The 24,742-nt window shown below is 40.6% G+C and overlaps 1 protein-coding gene and 1 long non-coding RNA gene across 3 annotated transcripts; both read left to right on the top strand.

Annotated features, from left to right (window-relative positions):
* Positions 1-141: 141 nt before the first annotated feature.
* Positions 142-1,254, top strand: LOC109704662. The gene is made up of 2 exons (XR_002214454.1): positions 142-450; positions 639-1,254. It is a non-coding gene; the product is annotated as an uncharacterized LOC109704662 (long non-coding RNA).
* Positions 1,255-11,299: 10,045 nt separating this feature from the next.
* Positions 11,300-24,108, top strand: LOC109704663 (basic leucine zipper and W2 domain-containing protein 2-like). 2 transcript variants are annotated; one of them, XM_020225426.1, is made up of 8 exons: positions 11,350-11,493; positions 11,910-11,933; positions 14,408-14,513; positions 15,094-15,162; positions 17,347-17,398; positions 18,354-18,847; positions 19,910-20,171; positions 23,772-24,108. In XM_020225426.1, the coding sequence occupies exons 3-8, from the start codon at positions 14,473-14,475 to the stop codon at positions 23,982-23,984; spliced, it is 1,131 nt and encodes a 376-aa protein (XP_020081015.1). In that variant the 5' UTR covers positions 11,350-11,493; positions 11,910-11,933; positions 14,408-14,472; the 3' UTR covers positions 23,985-24,108. The 2 variants fall into 2 exon arrangements, with proteins under 2 accessions (XP_020081016.1, XP_020081015.1); XM_020225427.1 differs by lacking the exon at positions 17,347-17,398 and having other exon boundaries at positions 11,300-11,493.
* Positions 24,109-24,742: the final 634 nt, after the last annotated feature.

Here is a 24,742-nt window from a genome sequence, read left to right as displayed (position 1 = left end):
TGATAAAGATTGCAGTTCGGCACAGTTTTCGGTGACCAAACGGGGTCGAAACTGAAAGATTAAAATTTCTTTGGACTCTTTAAGTAAAACCGAATATGACTGTCAGATTTGAGCTCAAACGGATATTCAGGGAGTTCCGGCGAAAGATATCAGATTTGGAGCTGCCTGATGTGAATAGTGTATGCTACTATTGAGGGTTGACTATAAGTAGAAGCTACTAGGCTTCTCCCTCTCCATCAGCCGACCACCATTACCACTACCATACGTTCATGGTGTAGTGAGAGAAACTCTCCCTTTTCTCTCTCTAAATATCTCTCTCATCTCTCTATATTTCTCGCCCAAATTCGCGGCGTTGGTGGAGATCGAGCTTGCGAACGCGTTGGAGGCGACGGATTGAGCTTTCGTGCGCCCGTTGGAGCGACGTGTTTTCGTTGCGGCGTTCATATTGGGGTAAGCTTTTGGGATTTGGCTTAATCCTTAGCTTTAAGGGTTCTAGTAGCCTCTAATGATCATTATTAGCATATTGCTCCATTTAATTTGGATTATTTGGGGGTAATTGCATGTTAGGGCTCAAAAATGCTAATTTTGAAAATATGAGGGTATGATCTAATTTGACCCTCCGTAAACCTAATTGCTAGGTCACTGAACGCGTTGGAAGCGACAGTTCGGCGATTCGTTGAGCCGGTACAAAGTTATTAAAGAAACGGGCGTTTAGGCTTCGTTTCCGCCTAGAGGGCCGAGGCGACGTCGTAAAGTCCTGGAAACGGATTTGAAGCATCGTAATAGAAAACCGAAGACCTTTAATTTTCGGATCGCGGATCGGAGGTCGTTTGGCGGTCGCGCGCGGATTGGGTCAAGCCGAGCGGCGTGTGCCGCGGGAGGCCGATTGCGAGTGACGACGAGCAATCGGTACGCGATAAAAGGTGGGGGGTGTCTATCCGAAGCAATCGGGCTTCCTTCTATGTCCGAGTAAAATAGTTGATCATATTTCATATATATGGTTCTTATGCATTATAGGATATATGTATAGTTACATTTCTACTTTCCTTGAATGCATGTCTAGTTGTGTAGTATTATAGACTTGACACTTAAATCTAGAATGCATGATGATTAAGGTTGAGACATGAGATCCTATGATGATAAGAGAATAAAGAACTTGGACTTGACAATGAAACTAGTGACATGTGAACTAGTGTAATGGAGATTGTATGCACGTAGCATTATGAATGGATTGCATGCTAGTTGATTATGGCATATTAGCATTATGATGCATGTTGGCCTTATAGAACATATATGCTAGATGAAATGAAGGTTAACCTATTGTTAATTATGGAGATTATGTGGCATCTAAACCTAGTGTTGTGGAACCTAGAGTTGCTTAGACCTAGGTGAGTGGCATTGAGATTTGATATGGTTGAAACACTTGACATGGACCTAGGGATAGGTGGAATATCAAGTGATGGTTAACCTAGTTGACAGGGTATCCTCAGTTGTCACACGAGCGGGGTAGCTCATTGGGTGGGATACGAGCGGGGTAGCTCCCCACCCATTGGATTGGGAAGTGAGTCGGGCGAAGGGCGGGGTAGCTCTTCTCCTGTGAGATTTGAGCGGGGTAGCTCTTTACCTATGAGCAGGGTAGCTCTTTACCTACGAGCGGGGTAGCTCTTTACCTATGAGCGGGGTAGCTCTTTACCTACGAGCGGGGTAGCTCTTGACCTTTGAGCGGGGTAGCTCTTTACCTACGAGCGGGGTAGCTCTTGACCTTTGAGCGGGGTAGCTCTTTACCTATGAGCGGGGTAGCTCTTGACCTATGAGCGGGGTAGCTCTTGACCTATGAGTTTGAGTTAGAGTCGGAGCGAAGAGCGGGGTAGCTCATGCCCTTAGGCATTTGAGTCATGAGTTGGGCGTGGAGCGGGGTAGCTCTTTACCTATAGTGTTAGAGTTGTGGGACGGGTGAAACAAGGGCGGGGTAGTCCTTCACCTACGTGATTTGAGACAAGGGCGGGGTAGCCTAGTGGATTGGGTAATGACATGAATAGCATAAGTGGATTTGCATTCATACCCTGATTAGACATAGTATATGTTAGTGGATTGCATAACTATGTCGTATTTGTATTCATTACATCGTTGAAGCATACTAGCATGATAAGGCTTATGATGTTGATATTTCATGCATTCCTTGCATTTGGTGGCACAATAGATATAGTAGCAGTTTATTTTCATATATCTATCTCTCTATCTATCTATCTGTGCCAGCTTAGACCTAGTGGGAAGATCGGCGGAGTCGGCGGCCGAACCCACTGGGAACTATATTTATATAGTTCTCACCCCGTGTGGTTTTGGGGTACAGGTACACACGTGAGCGGGCCGGCAGGTGATCGCGGTAAGGGCGTAGCGCCCTAGCTAGCTAGTAGAGCTTTCCTATTGTACTAGAGCACCCTCGTGTGCATGGTTATAGATGACATGATGTATTTTGGATAGCTAGCATTATATATATATGTGATATGATTATGTATTCATTTTGGAAGCTTAAATGTAATCAAGTTGTATTAAAAGTTGAATGGAGGTAAATGTTGAATGTCAAATGTGAGGTAATAGATAGCTATATCTCTCTTTTATTCACTTGTTTACACTTGTGATGCTTGCTCTTGTAAGTGTTCGGCACTGGATTGTGCCTCTCGCTATTGTTAGTTATCGATTGTGTATGTATTCAAGTTGATTTTTCTGGGGACTTGTTGTACACAATCTCGTTGTTTAGCCTTGGGCGGACAGGGGAGGTGCTGTCCGTTCCGGCGTCTGTTCGACGCGCCCGGAACTGGACCAAATTGGTATCGGTTTCGGGGCGTGACAGATAAAAGTGGTATCAGAGCAAGTTAAGAGCAAGTAAAGAGAGAGAGTCTAGGATTGACCTAGAGGACCCTTAGGTTGGGAAACCGTAAGGTTATAGGTGCGTGAGTGGAACGTGGACCTATACGGTGGCGGGAGTTGATCGATTGGGTCGAAGTGATTGTATGTCTCTAGTCGTGGCTAGAGATGGATTCAAGTGGTATGAGTTCTTGGCTCGAAGTGGTAGTGTTGGGCGGCCGACAACATGACGCCGAGAGTCTAGAATGAGTACACTTACGTGCTTCCGCCTAGTTTGCGACGTTGAGTCGCGTAGTTGTGATCGCGAGCGAGTTGGTGGGTTAAGTTAATTAACCCGGTTATTGCGTTGCAGGAACTAGTGTCCCCAAGACGCTACACGCGCAGATCTGTTCCGGCACCGTCTTCGGAGGTGTCAGAGCAGGCTGGACCTCCCCAGGCGCCAGGGTCAGCTGGGCCTAGCGAGGTGCAGGAGTTACGGGCGCAAGTGACCGCATTGACCAATGTGGTGCAGTGCCAGGAGACCCGATTTGAGCGGCTCCAGGAGCTCTTGGAGCGGCAAATGGCAGCGGTGGCTGCGATGGCGACTGGAGGTCGTTACCCGCCCGCACCCCCGATGCACGCGCCTGATGTGGCTGAGGGTGAGGGTATAGCGGCGGTTCCGATGGCGGCATTCCCCCCCGCCAGCAAGTGCTCCTCCGGCAGCTTCGGGTTCGGCGATACCCGATGTGGCGGCCGAGGAGATGGAGCGAGAGCGCTCGTTGACGGCTCTTATCAGACTCAAGAAGTTCAACCCACCAATCTTTGAAGGGGAGAAAGTGGAGCCGTTGATGGTGGAGTCATGGATTGACTCAATGGAGACACTTTTTGAGGATCTCTATACCTCCGAGAAAGACAAGGTGTATCTCGCCACCCATTGCCTTGGAAAAGCGGCGAAGGTGTGGTGGAAGCGGTTGAAGCGGGATCGACCCTCTGACCTTCAACCCATGCTCTGGGAGGAGTTCAAGAGGGAGATGTTTGGAAATTACTTCCCCGACACCGAGAAGCGGAAGTTAAAGGAGAAGTTCCGCAAACTGAGACAGGGGGATCGTTCCGTGGCGGACTACGAGCAGGAGTTCTCCCATATCATAGACTGCGTCCCAGATGTTGTTAAGGATGACGCAGATCGAGCCGAGTGGTTTTTGCGGGGACTTCGGCCGTGGATATATAAAGCGGTGCAGCTGTTTAAGCTCACGACTTTTGCCGAGGTTTTTGATCGAGCATTGTGGGCGGAGCATGGTGATGCCCACGTGCGAGAGGAGCGCGAGGTGTTCGAGAAAGACAAGGGGAAGAAACGACCTGGCGGTAGCTCGGGGGGACAGTCTAGTTCCAAGAAGCCCCCGAAGCATCCGAGGAGACAGTTCGAGAGCCAGGGAGCTGTGCGATGTGTGATCTATGGTGGGGAGCATCGCGCAGGAAATTGTGAGCATCGGGCGGGGCGATGTTTCAGGTGTGGTCAGGCGGGGCATATGAGCCGTCAGTGTCCAGAGGGATCGCCGCCTGTCCCGTCTATTGCATCCGCCCCAGTGACTCCGAGGCAGTTTTGCGGGGTTACGCCTACTACCGTATCCGCGGGACCTGCGAGGGCGCCGCGTCAGCTCGAGGCGACCCGGTCGGCTCCGAGTGGCCGGGTGTTCGCCGCTTAAGTCGAGGAACCTGCCGAGTTTGAGGCACGCGACGTCATGGCAGGTATGATTTGTTTGAGGCATATACATATACTCCTGCATGACATTGAGTTAGGCGTTGCATGCATTTAGCTTATACTCATTTACTACTAATGCACAAGTATAGTAGGGACCAGGATATGAGTCGGTATAATTACCTATGCATGCATGAGTTGAGATGATGTGTCGCCTACCAAAGTAGATCGGTGGTTGACCGGTGTGTATAGGCAGTGTTGCCTATTGCTGGGCGTAGTGTGTGACGCTATAGTGACGTGTGTTGCTCGGGTGAGCGTGTCGTGTGAGACGACGGTTGCGGGTATTGCTTGAGGACGATCCGTGCCTGGACCACTCGTGGACTGTGGAGCCTGGACCTTATGGACAGGCGCAGTCAGCTGTGGGTGACAGCGACCCCGGGGTAGGGCAGAGTTATGGTCAGGACGGTAGTCAGAGCTTAGACCCGAGAACGTGGACTTCCACGTGATAGATCATGGGATCGAGGATACACTGAGAGTGCAGTTGTAGCCCAACCTCAGGATTTGAAGTGGTTTGGGTCGTGGTTACTCCTGGTTGGAGTGTGTGCGAATTCTCCAATGAGAATTTCGCCCAATGATGAGTTGGAGTAAGGAAGTGAATTCTCGAAATACGAGAGTTGGATTTCGCTCAAAGTCGACAAATTGTCGAGTGGGAGTGCTTCGGAAAAGCCGAAGAAGTCAAATGCACCAAAAGTGCTTTGGAATGGAGTCCGCGAGAGCAAATGGTGCATGAATCTGCACTTGGCAGATTTGCTCTCGGGGACCGGTCCCAGGAGGGAGGGACCGGTTCCCGAACGTTGTCTGCGCAAGCTTGCTCTCGGGGACCGGTCCCAGGAAGGAGGGACCGGTTGCCCCGAGGCTGAGGGTTGCGCAGCCCGGGGCAACCGGTCCCCTGGCAAGAGAGACCGGTCCCTGAGTGTGAAACTTGCCCAGGCAGGCTGGGTTATGTTGGAGAACTTGAAGATAACGCTCTTTTATGGATTGGAAGTCGAGATATGCCGGGGTAGGCCATCTCGCAGTAGAGCAAGGTCCGAATGTGGTTAGATCACCCGCGATTGGATGAAGCACCCATGATATTGCTTTTGAGCAATGTTGGTGATCGAATCGGAATGCCCCGAGGGGGAAAGTGAATGCAAAGAAGAGTTCTTGCATGCCAAATGGTGAATGGTGTTGGAGCGCGTAGAGTTGTTGAGCTTCGACTTGCGCTACCACCAAGAATGACGGAAACTCGTAATGCACTTTCGGAGCTACGCTTAGCAAAAGTGAGTGAATCTAGTCTCACATCCTCTGTGGTGGGCCTTTGGATGATTCCAATGAGTGAAAGGCCACCCCGGAGTATAAAAGTGCATTGGAACCCTATGTCGCTCGATACGTCGAGTTGAGGTGTGAATTGGGTTTGAAGTGAGTTAGTTTCGAGGACGAAACTCCTTTTAAGGAGGGGAGAATGTAAGGTACCGGACTTCTAAAATCATGAGGTTACGGTGTCCATTTGGTTGGAGAGCCATTTGAATGGTTCCGGTAAGGTTGCGGTGTAATGTAATATATCGGATTTAAATATAAAAAAATAGAAATAAATAAAAAATAGTATGAGATACTATTTTTATTGGATTTAGAGAAGTGAAATATAGGTTGGGAATGACCTGTGCTGAAATCGGAGCGAAAACAGAAGATTTAGAATTTTCTGTGGGAAACGGGGCAGATAAATTAGCAGAAAATGTACAGTCTCAGAAAATTATGAAAATTGGAGGACAAGTCAGAAATATTTTTATGAGGCTAGATTTAAGGTTTCATATTTTTCTGACACACGTAGAGTGAGAAATAAAATCCGAAAGCCATCTGATAAAGATTGCAGTTCGGCACAGTTTTCGGTGACCAAACGGGGTCGAAACTGAAAACTTAAGATATATTCTTGTTCAGTACGTTAAACCGAACATGACTGTCAAATTTGAGCTCAAACGGACATTCAGGGAGCTCCGGCGAAAGATATCAGATTTCGAGCTGCCTAGAGTGAATAGTGTAATTGTTGAGGGACTAAAGTGTAAAAGGGACTTAATCCCTTCTTCTTCTCCCTCAACCGTGCGTACACAACCCGCACACACACAACACACACGCATACATGGAAAGGGAGAGAGAACACTTCCCTTTCTCTCTCTAGATCTCTCCCAAAAATAGATGGATTTGGTGGAGAAGCAAGCTTGGAAGTTGATCTTCATCAACTTCATCTTCTTCCTCTCCATTGGAGCTTGCTTGAGAGGTAAGCTTCAAAACCCTTTAATGGTAGAACTCTAAGGATTGATCCTTATGCTCTAAAAATGGTTTTAATGGAATTCTAGCATGCTAAATAGATGATTATTGCTAGAATCTAGGATCAATTTAGTTAATTCTTGCCTAGTTATAAACCTAGGGCTCGAAATGCAATTTTTGAAAATATGAGGGTTTGATCTAATTTGACCCTCTGGAAACCTAATTGATAGGTCACTGAACGCGTTGGAAGCGACGGTTCGGCGATTCGTCGAGCCAGTGCGAAGTTATTAAAGAAACGGACGTTTAGGCTTCGTTTCCGCCTGGAGGGCCGAGGCGACGTCGTAACATCGTAGAAACGGATTTGAAGCATCGTGACAATAAACCGAAGACCTTTAATTTTCGGATCGCGGATCGGAGGTCGTTTGGTGGTCGCGCGCGGATTGGGTCAAGCCGAGCGGCGTGTGCCGCGGGAGGCCGATTGCAAGTGACGACGAGCAATCGGAACGCTATAAAAGGTGGGGGGTGTCTATCCGAAGCAATCGGGCTTCCTTCTATGTCCGAGTAAAATAGTTGATCATATTTCATATATATGGTTCTTATGCATTATAGGATATATGTATAGTTACATTTCTACTTTCCTCGAATGCATGTCTAGTTGTGTAGTATTATAGACTTGACACCTAAATCTAGAATGCATGATGATTAAGGTTGAGACATGAGATCCTATGATGATAAGAGAATAAAGAACTTGGACTTGATAATGAAACTAGTGACATGTGAACTAGTGTGATGGAGATTGTATGCATGTAGCATTATGAATGGATTGCATGCTAGTTGATAATGGCATATTAGCATTATGATACATGTTGGCCTTATAGAACATATATGCTAGATGAAATGAATGTTAACCTATTGTTAATTATGGAGATTATGTGGCATCTAAACCTAGTGTCGTGAACCTAGGATAGATCGAGTGGCATTAATATAATGTTGTTAAACATAGGTTGACATTAAACCTAGTGTTGTGGAACCTAGAGTTGCTTAGACCTAGGTGAGTGCCATTGAGATTTGATATGGTTGAAACACTTGACATGGACCTAGGGATAGGTGGATTATCAAGTGATGGTTAACCTAGTTGACAGGGTATCCTCAGTTGTCACACGAGCGGGGTAGCTCACGAGCGGGGTAGCTCATCGGGTGGAATACGAGCGGGGTAGCTCCCCACCCATTGGACTGGGAAGTGAGTCGGGCGGAGGGCGGGGCAGCCCTTCACCTGTGAGATTTGAGCGGGGTAGCTCCTTACCTATGAGCGGGGTAGCTCTTTACCTATGAGCGGGGTAGCTCTTTACCTATGAGCGGGGTAGCTCTTTACCTACGAGCGGGGTAGCTCTTGACCTATGAGTTTGAGTTAGAGTCGGGGCGAAGAGCGGGGTAGCTCTTGCCCTTAGGCATTTGAGTCATGAGTTAGGCGAGGAGCGGGGTAGCTCTTCACCTATAGGACTTGAGATCTGAGTCGGGTAAGAGCGGGGTAGCTCCTTACCTATAGTGTTAGAGTTGTGGGACGGGTGAAACAAGGGCGGGGTAGTCCTTCACCTATGTGATTTGAGACAAGGGCGGGGTAGCCTAGTGGATTGGATAAAGACATGAATTGCATAAGTGGATCCGCATTCATACCATGATTAGACATAGTACACTGCATAACTATGTTGTAGTTGTGTATATTTCATTGTTAAAGCATACTAGCAGGATAAATGATGTTGCATGCATTCTTTGCATTTGATGGCACAATAGATCATAGTTGCAGTTCAATATCTATCTATCTCTCTATCTATCTATTTGTGCCAGCTTAGACCTAGTGGGAAGATCGGCGGAGTCGGCGGCCGAACCCACTGGGAACTATATTTATATAGTTCTCACCCCGTGTGATTTTGGGGTACAGGTACACACGTGAGCGGGCCGACAGGTGATCGCGGTAAGGGCGTAGCGCCCTAGCTAGCTAGTAGAGCTTTCCTATTGTACTAGAGCACCCTCGTGTGCATGGTTATAGATGACATGATGTATTTTGGATAGCTAGCATTATATATATGTGATATGATTATGTATTCATTTTGGAAGCTTAAATGTAATCAAGTTGTATTAAAAGTTGAATGGAGGTAAATGTTGAATGTCAAATGTGAGGTAATAGATAGCTATATCTCTCTTTTATTCACTTGTTTACACTTGTGATGCTTGCTCTTGTAGTGTTCGGCACTGGTTGTGCCCTCGCTATTGTTTTGGTCATGTATGTATTCAAGTTGATTTCCTGGGAACTTGTTGTACATGATCCTGTTGTTTAGCCTTGGGCGGACAGGGGAAGTGCTGTCCGTTCGGCGTCTGTTCGACGCGCCCGGATTGGACCAAGTTGGTAGCGGTCTCGGGGCGTGACAATAGCGCCCTAGCTTGCTAGTAGAGTTTTCCTATTGTACTAGAGCACCCTCGTGTGCATGGTTATAGATGACATGATGTATTTTGGATAGCTAGCATTATATACATGTGAGAGGATTATGTATTCATTTTTGGAAGCTTAAATGTAATCACGTTGTGTAAAATAAAAAGGATGAATGGATGTAAATGTTGAATGCCAAATGTGATGTAATAGATAGTAGTATCTCTCTCTTTTATTCACTTATATGATTCTACTTGTGATGCTTGCTCTCGTATTGTTCAGAACTGTTTATGCTCTCGCCAGTTGTTGTATGATTGTGTCTATATATTCAAGTGTTTTCCTGGGAACTTGATGTACACAATCTCGTCGCTTTAGACTTGGGCGGACAGGGGAGGTGCTGTCCGTTCGGCGGTCTGCCCGACGCGCCCGAACCGTGCCAAACTGGTAGCGGTCTCGGGGCGGGGTGTGACAATGATAATAGTAAACAAAGGTGACATTGACATTAGCAATGAGATTGACATCGAGAGATGAATTGTTAAACAAGATTTAACTAATTGTGGCATTATGGCAAGTGTAGCCTAGAGAGTGGCATATATGACAAGGTAGAAACCTGTTATAGTATTATGGCATTATAGCAAGTGTAGCTTAGAGAGTGGCATATACGACAAGGTGGAAACCCGTTATGACATTGTGGCATTGTGGCTTGTGGTTATACATCCTCAAGTTGAGGATTGGATTGATACTCACATTGAGTCTTTGGCTTGAGGGAGGTAGCTACCCCTCAAGCAGTGTGTTCCGGAATTGACACCATAGGGAGAGAGGTCCCTGAAGACGGTCCCCAAGGTGGTTCGAGTCCCCCGTTATTAAGGAATTTATGGTTGTGAGTTATTGGGGTTAACAAGGTTAACCGGATTAATTGAGTAAAAGCCAAGCTAAATTGTAGAAAGAGCATGCATGCATATTCATCATTTATATGATCATCTATCTGTTGACAGTTTTCTTACAGACATAGTATTAGCATTAGTATGATTTGCTATTTCTTTTCTTTGAAATACTTATGCCTAAATAGACCTAGTGGGTAAGGCGGTGAGGTCAGCGGCCGAACTCACTGGGAACTTTGTTGTAGTTCTCATCCTACTAACCATGCAGGTTCTAGCGCGAGCGGGGCGATCGTGGCTCGTGGCATGGTTATCGTGCTCTAGGTAGCGGATTATTGTTGTGTATAGAGCCACCCTATGTGTATTTCATCTATCATGTCGATGAATGTAAATTGTATATGAAATGTAATTAATTCATTTGAGAGATGGTTACGTAAATTGGATGAATAAATGTAAAGCAAATGTACAAGCTTTGTATTTGATTGAAAGTGATCAAGTTATAATGTATGAATGTAATAGTTAGATTGCTTTCATTTGCGGTTGATGTTGCTTGCCCTTGAGCAAGTCTCGTATAATTGCAATTTTGTTGTTTGATTTGCTTAATTATACTTGTTGTTAGAGCCTTGGGTGGACAAGGGAGGTGCTGTCCGTTCGGCGCCCGTTGATGTGCCCGAATCCGATCAAATAGGCGGAGCTCGGGGCGTGACAATGCGGTAGGAGGAGGGGTCGAGGGAGAGGCCGAGGCAGGGGAGGCGGTTGAAGAGGGCTCGTCGCCGGCGACGTCGCTAGATCGGGCGAGGGCGACGTCGCTGGCGCAAAGGGGGGGTCGTTTCCGCCTCCGCCTGTGCTGACTTCTTCGGCGAGAAAAAAAAAGAACGCAAGAAAAAAAAAAGGAGAGAGAAAAATGTATAATGGTATTTTGGTCAGTTTGCTGAAAATTCAGACCGAATCTGCAAAATTGAAAAATGCAAAGCTCAAAATTTGTAAATTTTTAATGCAAATTGGCCTAAAATATATCATATGTTGCAATTAATTATACTGTGCAAAATGAGATAAGTTTAATCAGAGAGAGAAAGGTATAATAATTGCGTTTTAATTTTTTTCCGTACTTCAATCCTACGCGAACTGAATGGGATAACCGGCTGACGTGGCGAACCAAACACGGGGAACAATTCTCTACTCGTGGCACCGTGGTCATCGCAAGTCGCAAACATTTATCATCTCTTGTCGAGCCCTACCCTTTCCCCTTCCCCTTCCTCCTCCTTCCTCTCTCCGTTGACGCCGCATCTTCAAGGTCTCTCCTCTCTTTCTCTCGGTCCTTCAGATTCCTCCTGGTCTTGGTTTATGAGGTAAATTCTTCCATACTCGTCGACAGATCTACGATTTTTTTTTTCTTTTTCTTTTTATGCGTTTCAGTTAAGCTGATCTACGAAAAAAATACTGCTTCCAATAACAAATTCCCTAATCGATTCTTCGATCTCTTATATGCGTTTTGTCTTCATGAAAAGATCCCTTTTTGATCGTTCTATTGTTTTTGGTTAAATCTATGATATTGGTGTTTTTTTTCTCTTTTTTTTTTTTTCTTTCTTTCTTTTGATCGTTGTTCATCGATGTTCTTAGTACTAAGTTGGATTTTGAATTGTTTCTGATATGGTTTACAGATGGATCAGATAGAGCTAGATATGATTTAGCATATTTTGATTTCATCGTGTACTCTTTATCTTATCTATGTTTGTTTAATCTAATTTTCTTCATTTTTTCGCAGCTCTAAGGAGAGACCAACTCTCGGGTAAGATATGTTGCACCTAGATCTCTTATTCTGTTCATTTGTGCTTTTCTCGATGCGATTTTTATGCTAATCATCGATGATGGTCGCTTGAAAGTAGAAGAGAAAAGCTTGTTGTGTATTGCCTGATATACAATGGCTCTGCTTTACTTTGCCTTGAATTGCTTTAGGGGGTGTTTGGGTTCCCGCGTGAAAAACTATGAAAAAAGTTTTTCATCGAAAACAACCTTTTTCCTAGTTTTTGTTTTTTGAATAAAATATTCAGAAAACAAATCACTATTTTTTTCGTGAAATCTGGAAAAGCCTTTTTCGGGAAACTACTTTTCCTTCCGGATGGTAAATTTTTTGTTTGAGTGGCAGTCGCTTCATATGCTATGCTTTTGCAACTTGTTTGATTCAATTTCTTAAAATCATTAGCTTGTGTAGATTCGGGGACTTAAATATTATTTTCTGTTTTTCTTTGTTATGTAACTCCCTATTCACAAGCTGTACATGTGTCGTATTCCTCGTGACTGAGTTAATATAGGAAGCTTTGCCATTTAGTTGTTCAAATTTGTTGGACGCACTGTTATTTTGAGATCTTGTCAATATATGTTTTGGCTTGTGAGAGGATGCCGGAAAGTGAAATTTCCATGATTTGATATTTTGTCAGTATTTGATCTTCTAATTGGCTCTACTTGCATTAATAGTTATATGGATATTACTTGATTTTTCAAAGTATTTTTTTGGATCTAATCATCGGTAGGCAACTTAGAAAGTTGTCTATTTCTTTTCTACTTGCTAGAAAGTTCTGCCAAATTGTTTTTTCCCAAGTGAGCTAAAGTTTTTAAGATTTTGACTTCTGCTAACTCATTATGTTAATGCTGCATTACGTGTGTGCTAAGGAGACTAAGCAGTAGCGAAGAGTGCCTAGGGGACAATAGCTTGATCTAATACTTTGTGTTTTTTTTTTTTTTTCTTTTTTCCTTGAATCATTTGAGTAGTTGTGTTTATTTGAGCTGGGGCGTTTATGTGTGTGTTTTATGTAGCCACAACTAAGGGTATCCAAAAAGCTTGTGGCTAGCAAGCTGCTTAAGCTTGGCTCGAGCTTGCTTTTATTAAATAAAGCAAGCTTGAGCTAGGATGCAAGTTTGATTTGCTAAATGAATCTAGCTTGAGATGAACTTGGCTTGAAAAAGCTTTCTATTTTGTTGTTTTATACTATGTAAACTGCTTGTAAATAGTGGTTCAGATTTTGGGTGTTTGCCTGGTGGGGATAATTTTCTTTAGCTCATGCCAGGTCACCTGTTTGAATCCTCCTTATTTCCTCCACGAATGGTTTTAATATTTTCACTTAGGAAGCTATTTACTCTTTCACTGGATACAGTGTAAGGAATGGATCTTGGTTGGCTATGTATGCCTCGAACAAACCTACAAGTAATGTTTAAGTGACAGGTGTGCCTGCCTCAACTATATAATGAACTGGGCTCGAAATGAGCTCGAATTATTTCATTTCGGATGATCTGGTTGACTTCAGATTTGCGGTGGTTTTACTTTTGATCTTTTAGGGTGAAATAAATCATTAAGGGATTTTTTTGAGCTTTATGAGTGTTTTGATAAGCTGCTTCTTCTCACTTTGTCCTGGATTTGCTTACACTCACTTCTTTCCCCCCATCTGCCTGGATCGGCTGATTTCCCCCCCTCTCTCTTCCTGTTTCCTACTAAAAAACCATGTTGTTTGTCGAGCCGCTATTACCTTACTACCGCTCTATTCCTTGTGCTGTTTACCATGTCCAGCCTACAGCTGCATAGTCACACCTACTGTCCTTGCTTACTTGTAAGCTGCTGGTATCACGTTCGTTATCCATTCGACTTGGTTGCATAGCAATTCGAACTTACATAAACCAATATTGCGGCATATCTTTCCTCCACCTCCCCTCATCTCTAATTTCTTTTACCATATTCTATGACTCTAAGTTGGGCCTCTCTTCATTACTACCACATTGAAGAAGCAGCCTTTCTTTTACTTTACTTTCTTTGATCACAAGAAACCCCACATAGCCAATCTACAGGAGGCATAACTTCTCTTTCTAATTCAAATGAATCCCGCCAATTAATGTGATTGACCTTTTCCCTTGTTGGCTCCTTATCAATTCCAATGTAACTCTCTCCTTCCTTTTACTGCCATTCCTTGTGTGAGCTAGCTGCCTTTTGCAAATGTCATTTTCTTGTGTTAATATGGTCGAAAGCTCAGGACAGGAATCTTGGTACTATCTTGTTGGATAGTGAAACAAATTAATGAATCATTGTGCAGGTGTTTTTCTTTCCTGGGAATAAATTACTTCATAACCTTTCTATTTGCATGTTGATTGGTTTACCTAAAAGTTTATCTGGCACATATGTCTATTTCACTATAGCCCTCTTTGATCTGCTATTTTTGTTCACCTGTTGTCAAGTCTAATTTACCATATTTTTTTTCTCCATATCGGCAATTGCAGCGGCGCGCGGATTAAGACCCGCAAACGGAATATAGCAGCTCCTTTGGACCCTGCAGCTTTTGCGGATGCAGTGGTCCAGATATACCTGGATAATGCTGGTGATCTGGTAAGCTTACTGATTGATTTCATTTTCTGTTAGGACTCATCATTTCATATGGCAATTTTAGCAAGAAGGATGTAGGACAAGTTCAATTATTTTGAGGCGTTTTTACATTAACCCTTGAAAATTCTCTATTCAAGTGTATCATATATCCTCCCAGAGAGTCTGAGTTATCATATTTTCTTCTTGAGAGTGTAGTTTCCTCCTTTTCTTAAGTTGGGGAATTATCCCCTTTTTTTTTTGTTTGAGTTTTTTTTTTTTTTTTCAAGGAGGAAGTTGTCTTCTAGTACTAGTTTTCTTTGTTCTGTAAATGACATTTTTGTACGTAGCTTTCAGGTACATGTTTTCTTGGGGTTGAAATTTGTTAATAGGGTATGGCAAATCTATATTTACCTACTATCTATTATATGGCTTGATTTTTTAGGTAGTTTGGTTTTCTTTTATGATTTTTTTTGTTGTTTGAAAGGTTTTAATATTAATTGATCTAGTTGATGATGCTTCTTATGTAATTTAGATAATTGTTCTTGCGTTTGTTGTTTGCTTTTATTTTGCCTCTATTTTTTAACAAGTATGCTATTGCTGATAGGAACTTGTTGCCAAAAGTATCGAATCCTCAGATCTCAACTTCTCACGTTACGGCGATACCTTTTTTGAGGTAACCTTGATACTTCTGCATTCATTTCTTTTATTTTCTAGTATACATGAATTTTGTATGTTTTCGGATAAACTTCTTTCTTCTGCACTTTTCGCTGGAGTGAATAATATATACTAGTGTAGGGACCCGTGCGATGCAGCGGGTAGGTAATAGAAGCAAAATTTTAAAATTTTAATAAAATTTATATCTACAGCTTATTGATGTATAGAAAGTTATATCATGTTAAGTACAGCCAATTTGTATGACTAAATTCAACCGATAAAAAAATAAAATTATAGCTAGAAGCTTTTATAATTCTTTTAAAATCATTGAAATACAATAAGAAACATACAATTTTATCGTATTATGTGTCTCTTGAACATTCCGTTGTGAAAGATAAAAAAAAGCTAGCTCTAGTTGAATCAAGTATCTCTGTCCAAGCATCAAAACAAATTAAGGACATGAAACATACAAATAATAAGTTAACATATCTGGCTTAGAAGAATTTTGGATGAGATTTTAGGCTCTAGTCTCCAAATCATACTTTTTAATCTACGAAAGGGATTTTATCCACAATAGTGCTTACTCAAAAAAATGGTCATAGGATGAAAATAAAACAAAAACATTAATTAAAAAGAAAACTAATATTTTTTTGGAGCACTTCTTGATCCATGCAAGTTTGCTCATCAAAACCTCATACATTTTCTTAATCCTCAGCTGGTAGTTACTTCCTGCGCCGAGTCACTTCTGGATTACCATTGCGACCTATGAACACACAACTCATCTATATCACCAAACTGCGATATTTAAACTGACATAGTCTTGTCATCACATCAACCACAGAAATCCTAATTCTCAAACAATTTAGATTTACCAAGAAGTTTTTGCGATTCTCGAGAAGCGAGCTCCCGCGCAGCGTCCGCTTGAAGAGGAGGCTCAAGACGCCGCTCACCTCGGCAGAGTTGTGGGCACGCGTGAGCCGCGCGAGGAGGTAGCGGTTCACGGCTAGTAGGGGCCCTGGCGCGGATCAGCCCAGTAGGCACTTATATAGGCCGCAGCTTGGCTTTGCTGGACGATGCTTCTCGAAGGAGGCAACGTTCTTCACATGCTTTTCTTCTTCGTCATCTTTTTCTTCATCGTCCTCATCATCTTCGTTAACGCAATGAAAGAGAGAGAAATGAGTTTGGGATGGGAGATTAGATAATAATATTCTTCTTTGCATGGAAAATAAGGTTTAATGGAGGAGGGAAGTGGATTGGACTTACAAAACCTACTAATTAGTGCGGGGTGGAAGGATTAATGAAGGAGGGGAGTAGATTGGAGTTACAAAATCCACTCATTAGTGGAATATGGTGCATGTAATTAAATATTGCACCTTGAATTAATTAATTTAATCTCGAGATGGGTGCTAGAAAAACCACCATTGGAAGAGAAAGAGCCAAGAAAGAGCCAATGAAGGAGGTCGCGCCACGTTGGATAAGAAATCGAGGTTTAATATAGGGTTATAGATAGCTACAAGAGTAATAGAGTATAGTAGTCTATAGTTGTGTTTTTTTTTTTTTTTTTTTTTTTTTTTTTTTTTTTTTTTTTGTTTCAACAGTTGGTGCTTGAAACATATAGCTTCTTTGTTGGTGCTAAAGTTGAAATATGAGGCCTGTACCTTTGAGATGAAGGGCCAAGGCAAGTTATGACTTTTCAATCAAAAAACTGTTTAAAGCAATACTTTACAGTAAATTAAACCTTTTTTAAAAATTTGTAGCTCACCTCTTCTGAAGCTTTTCCCTGAAGGGATATTATTACATCGTCACAACATGTCTGAAATTTTTAAAAATTCATGAACTTTTTTTTGGTTGATTAATTTTCTGAATTATTCGCTAGTATGTTTAAGTTGTCAAGAGAATCACAGAAAACTGTGAGAACTAGTTATAATTCACCATTATTCATCTTGTAAAAATTATCTGTTTTGTTTTTATCGTTTCTTACTCAAACATATTGTAGAAATTTTTAAGCACATACTTATTTTCTAGATTTTTTTTTATATTCTTATGTTGTGTATGCTTATTTTAATGAACCGAGCTATTTTCATTTCTTTTCCAGCCTTCCCAAATTTTTGCTGCATACATAACTTTTTAGCCATGCTGAATTTGTCCTAATGTCAGACTTGTAATTATGCTTTTTTGATAAAAATATTACTTAATTTCTCAGGAGCTATGAAGCATGGATACTTCAAATTTTATGCTGTACTCGTATTGGATACGTACGGATACCGATGCACCCCTGATACATGTCCGATATAGGAATAAAGTATCCGGCATTTTTAAAAATAAAAAAATATTGGATACGGTTCGGATACGGGAAGAATACGGGGGGACACTGGGGGATACGACCGGATTCTTTTTTTATTTGAAATGATCGGAGTTCAAAATTTTTCACATCCAAACCCATTGGAAATAAGAAAAAGAGAGAAAGATGTCAATATCTTTTCAATTTGTCATTTCTTCTATCTTTTTGCTTTTGAATGGTTGGAGGTGCTCTCTCTCGTTCTATCTCCACATAGTATTAAGCTATGGTTTAGTCCTTCACCACTTCTCTTTTACTTTCATCTAATTTGTCAACCTAGCACTAATCAACAAAGGCCATAGAGAATGATTTTTTTTCTTCTATTAAATTAAACAGACATATATGTTTCATGGCTAATTATCTAGTTTGTGCGACTAAATATTTATTGTTATCATTTAATCAAGTTGGATGATAGTTGGTTAATACTTTTGAATTATTTTTTCGTACGATTGATTATATTTTTTTTATGAACATATGTAAAACAATTATGCAAGTTAATGTATATCAAAATATATTCCTTAATACAATTCAGATACCCCGATTATCCTCAATATATCATTACATACAATCAACATGTATTTAAATATATTTAAAATAAAATTTTATTCAAGTATATCCCGTGTATCGTATCCTAGAAGTTTTAGGAATTGTCGTATCGCCGTATCCGTATTGTGTCGTATTCATATCCCTGTATCCGTATTTGCGCAACATAGCTCAGGAGTTGAAACATGTTATTGGTGCTGTAACATGAACTATGAAACTGAAAATGACCTACAGGTCTTAAAGATATTTTAAATCAGTTGGACAGGCTCCATATTTCTGGAAATGCTTTTCATCATTGTAATAATGTTAAGCTGTTTTCTTAACTGCAGGTTGTCTTCACTGGTGGCCGTACTCAAACTGGCACTATAAAGCCTGAAGAAGGGGAGAGGCACCCATATTCTGTTCTAGATTGTGAGGCAAAGCGTGAAACTATCTTGCCATCTGTTCTCTACATACAGAAGATCCTGCGCAGGAGGCCATTCTTGATAAAGAACCTTGAAAATGTTATGCGCAGATTTCTTCAATCTTTGGAGCTGTTTGAGGAGAATGAGAGGAAGAAGCTTTCTATCTTTACGGCTCTCACATTCTCTCAGAAGCTTTCTGGCCTTCCACCTGAGACTGTGTTCCAGCCATTGCTCAAGGATAGTCTTGTTGCCAAGGGGCTAGTGCTTTCATTTGTTACCTATTTTTTCAAGGAATATCTCAAGGACAACACTTTCGACGATCTTATATCTCTTTTGAAGAGAGGCAAAATGGAGGATAATCTACTTGAATTCTTCCCAGCTGTAAAGCGCTCCTCTGAAACTTTCTCTGAGCATTTTAGGTAATTTTTCAAATCCCAGCTTTTGCCTTGTTGAATTCTTAAAGCTAACAAAAGTGCTTGAAGGTTGAGAAAACCATTTCTTTTATTGGATTCTCATTATATGGTTGACGACTATACAAAGTGCCGTCTGGCAACAAGACACTGCCATCTAATGAACATCCACCTATGGAAGAAATATGATATTGTGTAGTTATTATTATTATTATTTTCTAATCTAAAGGATTGGTTTAAGAAAATGGTGATGATCACTTGCCTAGCTTTTGTACTTTGTTTTATTCAAGCATAACAAACTAGTTTGCACAGATACGGACACGGGATATGGATATGTCACGACACGGATACAGCGATACAACGAATTCCAAAAAACTTATTATATATAATGTGGGGGATACGATAATGAAAAATGATTTTTGATTAATATATTATTGTTATTATAGGAAACACTATATAGTAAAACTTTTAATATGAAGTAAGATGATTCAATAACATAAAGAAATGAACTCACTAACTTGCACAAAGACGTATATATAGTCAAGCTTTGATATATCAAGAAACTAAATCAATCAGAGTAATATTAATCTTGAGTTTTCTCAAGTATGAATCCTTGATGGTTGATGCAGGTGTCATCCAAATGTAAAGTGAGATAATGTATATAATAAGATTTTGGATCCAAGCTACCTAACAATCATTTCATCCCTAATTACTAATTAGACCAGAAAAGTGCCAACCCTATATCCCCCAAGTATCCCTTGTGTATCCATCAAGTATCCCTCATGTATCTGTATATTTTTCTAATTATTTAAAATGTTGGATACTCAACGAAGTATCGGACACATACTGGGTGAGTGTCGGTTTCTGATACATATCCGATACGGATATGGCAACTAAAATTGAAGCATCTATGCATCATAGATAACAAAAACAGAACCTGAAGAATGTCAGAGATTGCTTAGATTGTTAGAATGTTGAATTAATCAAATTCACTATATATTGGAGAGTTCACCATTCCCCCTTGAGTGTAAAAGCTGAAATTATTTAACTTTTTTGCATATATGAGTCCAGCAAGGAAGGATTGACCGCTCTTGTTGAGTACAATGATAAGAAAATGTTTGAAGTCAAACTGAAGGAGGTCAAATCAGCACTGACAACTGAAATAGTAGAAGAGACTGACGTATCTGAAGTCATAGAGGCTGTGAAACAGCAGGTTAAAGATGCTAAGTTTCCCGATGTGGATGTCGTGCGCATGCTGTGGGATGTGTTGATGGATGCTGTTCAGTGGTCTGGAAAAAACCAGCAGCAGAATGCTAATGCTGTAGTTCGTCAGGTAATCTCTGGCTATTGTATATAATTACGGAAAGCATTCAATGGTTGTATTAGGATCTTGAACTTGTGCTGCTAAGGTGTATGGTAGATTAAGGCCAGTGTCTACTTCAAAATACAAGGGCATTCGTATGAAACCAACTTACAATTTTGAGGTATAGAAGGCAAGTTTATGATTGGTATTTACACCTTTTTTTTTGGGAAGAAAAGAGTTTATTTTTTTTCTGTTGAAGTGTTCATCTCATTTATTCCTTGGAATATTCCAATATCGCAATTGGGAGTTACCTATCATGAATAACCCTGGGGTTATCTAGCTTGACAATACACTTTCTTTGACTGAAATGACGAAAATACCTACTTTAGATGCCTCCTTCCTTCCTCTATCTTGTTGATGGCATGTGATAGACTTCCAAATTCCAATGGATATATATGTGATGCGGCTATGTCATTTCTTTGTTCAACCAGCCAATGTGTCCATGTCTATTTGCTGTACTCAGTTTACTTGATAAAACTAGTGGAAATTGACAGCGGGGGCATACATAGAGAATTTAAAATTTTGGGGCTTGTGTAGAATTATTTAACATTTAAACATGTTACACGAGGTTTATATCTAGAAGGATACATGTGAAATGCCCCTCTTGAGAAAACTTATTGAATAGTGGTCTGGTACTATACCTTGGCTTGTAACATTGGAAGTAAAAGTTCAGTTATCTTGTGACAACAATTAGAACTCTAGTATCATTTGTTCCTTCCACAATTATGAAACTACCCCTCCTGAGAAATTCTGAAAATTTCCTCACAATTAGTTCACCTGCACTTGTTAATTGGAATCTTTAGATTGCCAGCACTTCTAAGGCATAAACTTCGTCAATTACCCAAGATCTTTCTGTTTTTTGCAGCTTTATTTTGCCTTATCATAGCGATAGTATTGGGTTGTGTCAGAGATTAGAGCTACTATAATATTTTCTTGTTATCCTGTTAATAGTTATCTCTTACTTAACATGATTCATCAATTCCTGTAACATGTTAGCTCTTATTTTTATCTATGTTTGGATATAAAAAATTTATAGTTTCTTAAAGTTTTGATCAACTCTTTCATTCTTTAATATCCGTTTTTAAATTGTAGGAAGATTAAAGTTTATTATTGCAGACAATGCTTTCTGATTACTAGAAGTTGGATTCTTTTGACAGTATGAAATAGATTATGAAATCGTTAAAGTTCTTTTGATAGAAATTCTTTGCTACTTAGATTTAGACTTGTTAAGTCTAGAAGTATTTTAGTGAAGTAAAACTTGAGGACTTCTTGAAATTTGTCAGGTGTCATATTGGAATATAACTAGTTTCCTAGCTGTTATGTTGTATAATATGGTTTGGCGAGTCATTACGTTTCTCCCACTGGTTTGTTTGAAAAATTTTGCTCTTTGCAGGAACAGTGAAATAGCTAGTTTCCTTTTTTCTTGTTAATAAAGTTTGATTTGAGTTATAAATAACAAGAAGCTGGTTTGGGCTGAGGTTCGAAATTGAAGCATGGTGCGAAAGGGAGGTCTAGCTTAGTTTAGGTTTAGCCTGAAAGACACTATTTTTCATTCTGATCTGTGTCTGCTCAAATAAAATTGTCTTGACTTGTTTAGTACTAGCATAAGATGAGAGAATGAGATGATATAGACGATACTAATGTACGACATTCTAAAAGTGGATCTAGCCTGCAAGCAAGCTAAGCTACAACGTAGTGCATATGCACTAAGTTGATGCACATGCAAAAGATAGGAATAAATATAGTGAATTTAGTGGGAATCCAATGTTACATGATAAAGGTGTTTTTGCATGATAAATCTACTTACCTTGCAACTTCAGTCCAATTTTTCATTGTTTTGCGCTAATGGACCACCTTTAGAATTTCGGACCAAAATGCTCTGTGTGTGTGTGTGTGTGTGTGTGTGTGTGAATCCTACAACCCAGCAGGTGAGGGAGGGGGCTCCCCTTCCCCAACTTTTAAGTGAGAGGCCGGAGGACATCCCCTCTGCTCTCTGCACGGCAGAGAAAGAGGCAGCCCTCCGCCCCCTCTCTTCCTTGCTGGCGAGCAGTCCCCTCTGCTGTCCTGCACACAATATCGAACTTTTATGCATCATGGAATCACTACTCAATTCTGTTTCCTCTCAAAACAACATCATCATCTGGCTGAATATGTTAATTGGCTCTGTCGCATGCCCCCTTTGAGGGCATTAGCTAGTAATGGATGTGGAGCCTAATGAATGATAAGGAAAGCTAGAAATGTTAGCTATAAACTTATATTCAGGAACAATGATTAGCTTTGATCTTCATGTTAGGCTAATAGGCCATGGAAATTATGCCTAGAGAGACATACATTGGTTAGCAGACGTTTGTCTTGATGTTGGCTTGTAACCCAATTCTACCATCGAATACCATCTCATATTTAATTATCCTTTCACAGGAATGTAGTCTATATTAAGCCTGTTACTGAATATGTTGATTTAGGTATACTAGAGCTTCAGCTGGCAGTGTTATTTTGTTTGGTTTGATTGCACTAGTAGCCCATGAGCATTTGCGAAAGTTTCACTTTGGCCCCTTTTCTTTGAAAGTGAGCATAATGTACCCTGAACTTCTAATAATTTGCCAAATTGGCATCTTTCATTCATCATTTGATGTTCACTTCAGTGAGAGAAAGATGACTTATGGACGTTTAGTCAATTTCTTTTGACAAGAAATTTGGCATAAGAAAGTTCCTTTCCACCTGAAAAAGATTTTGCTATTAATATGAGCTTGATTACGGAAGGTATAATTATTCGCTTTGTTAAATTGTAAGCTCTAATTCATTTCTTTTGTGCATATGTGAGTGAAATCGGTTATCTGGCATTCGTATTGTTTCTTCATCAGTAAAAATCAACATCAGATTTTGTATATTTCTAGAAGATTACGTGGGCCATAAGTTCATTTTAAAAGATTAGGGTGCAAAGTGAAACCTTGATAAAAGTTCGGTGGCCAGCCAATGCAACTAACCCTATTTTGTTTATTCAACTTGGTTTCTTGTATGTAATTGCATCTTATTGTTGGCATAAAATGTTTTTTTAATGTTTGCGTGGGTTTGATTCAACTTGCTGGCAACTCGTGCTATGCATGAGACACTGATTGGCCTTATTACATATTAGACAAAAATAATACAAATTTTGACATTGGGATATACGAATATGACTTAAGATAGAGAAAATAAATACCAATGAAAATTTGCAGGTGAAGGTGATAGAATTATCTAGAATATAAGATGTCATTCAGATAATAGCGGATGTTTGACTTTAATACCGTCTTGCTGTAGTGTTTAGATAATATGGAATTTGGATATTGAGATACATTATCATGTGACTTTAATGTTGTCTCGCTGTCATGTTTAAGATAATATGAATTTGGATATTGGAATATATTATCATAACAAAATTTGAATTAAACATTATTCTTGCACACTTTTTAATGATTGAGATTGCTTCAAGGTGCTCCCCGAGATCCCCAAATTTATAAATTATCTTAATATTCTTGCATTTCCTGTTGTGCTATGTTGTGTCTCTTGAGTTTCTATTTTTTGCTTGTACAGGTGAAAACATGGGCCAAACTTCTGAATGCGTTTTGTACAAATGGAAAACTGGAACTAGAGCTTATATACAAAATTCAGATCCAGTGTTATGAAGATGCAAAACTAATGAAGCTATTTCCTGAAATTGTGAGGACTTTGTATGACCAGGATGTACTGGCCGAAGATACCATCCTTCTTTGGTTTCGCAAGGGCACAAACCCAAAGGGCAGGTAAGTCTTTTCCATTATATTTGTTTGTTCCAATCTTTGACGATCACCCTGCTCCTTGTGTTAGCAATTTGTAATGTGCCTCATGAAGGGAAATTATCGGGGATCTTCAACCTTTTAGTGCAGCCTCATTTTGGTTCCTGTGCTTTTGATAGTTACAATCTGGTCCCTACCCTTTTTATTTTATTGCAATATTTTCCCCTTTTGGTTTGAGTTCCTCCAACTTGGACAAAAATGTCCTACATAATTGTCATCTCATCGCCACATAAGAGACTTTGAATTTATCATTTGTTAAGTGGCCATTTGCGTTCTGGTTTAACAAAGGACATTAGTGCAAAGAATAATATGGTAAAAGTATGCAAAATTTCCTTAGAAGGTTCGGGATCCTTGGTTCCCCTATTTAAAATGTGGATACATCCGGCCTCCTATTAGCGCATGCTTAAGCTAGAAGTAACCAAAAAAAATCAGGTGGAAGTCTTTAATCTTTATTTACGCTAAACTTGATTTCTGCACTGTTGTTCTTTTCAATGGAATTTGGCAGTCCGAAAGTGAAATTCAAAATTTCACTTTCTGAAATTTATTTAATCAAGGGGAAACTTCAAATGCCCCCCTGTGGTTTCGCACTTTCTCACTTTAGTACCATGTGGTTTCAAGTGTATCAAGTTAGTACCCTATGGTTTCATTTTTATATCAAGTTAGTACCTTGTGGTTTCAATTTTCTCTTTTTATTATTCATTTTGGGGTATATAAATATTAAACCACAGG

The sequence above is a fragment of the Ananas comosus genome, unplaced genomic scaffold (assembly GCF_001540865.1).
Source record: "Ananas comosus cultivar F153 unplaced genomic scaffold, ASM154086v1, whole genome shotgun sequence".
NCBI lineage: Eukaryota > Viridiplantae > Streptophyta > Magnoliopsida > Poales > Bromeliaceae > Ananas > Ananas comosus.
This window is presented reverse-complemented; position numbering and strand designations above follow the sequence as displayed.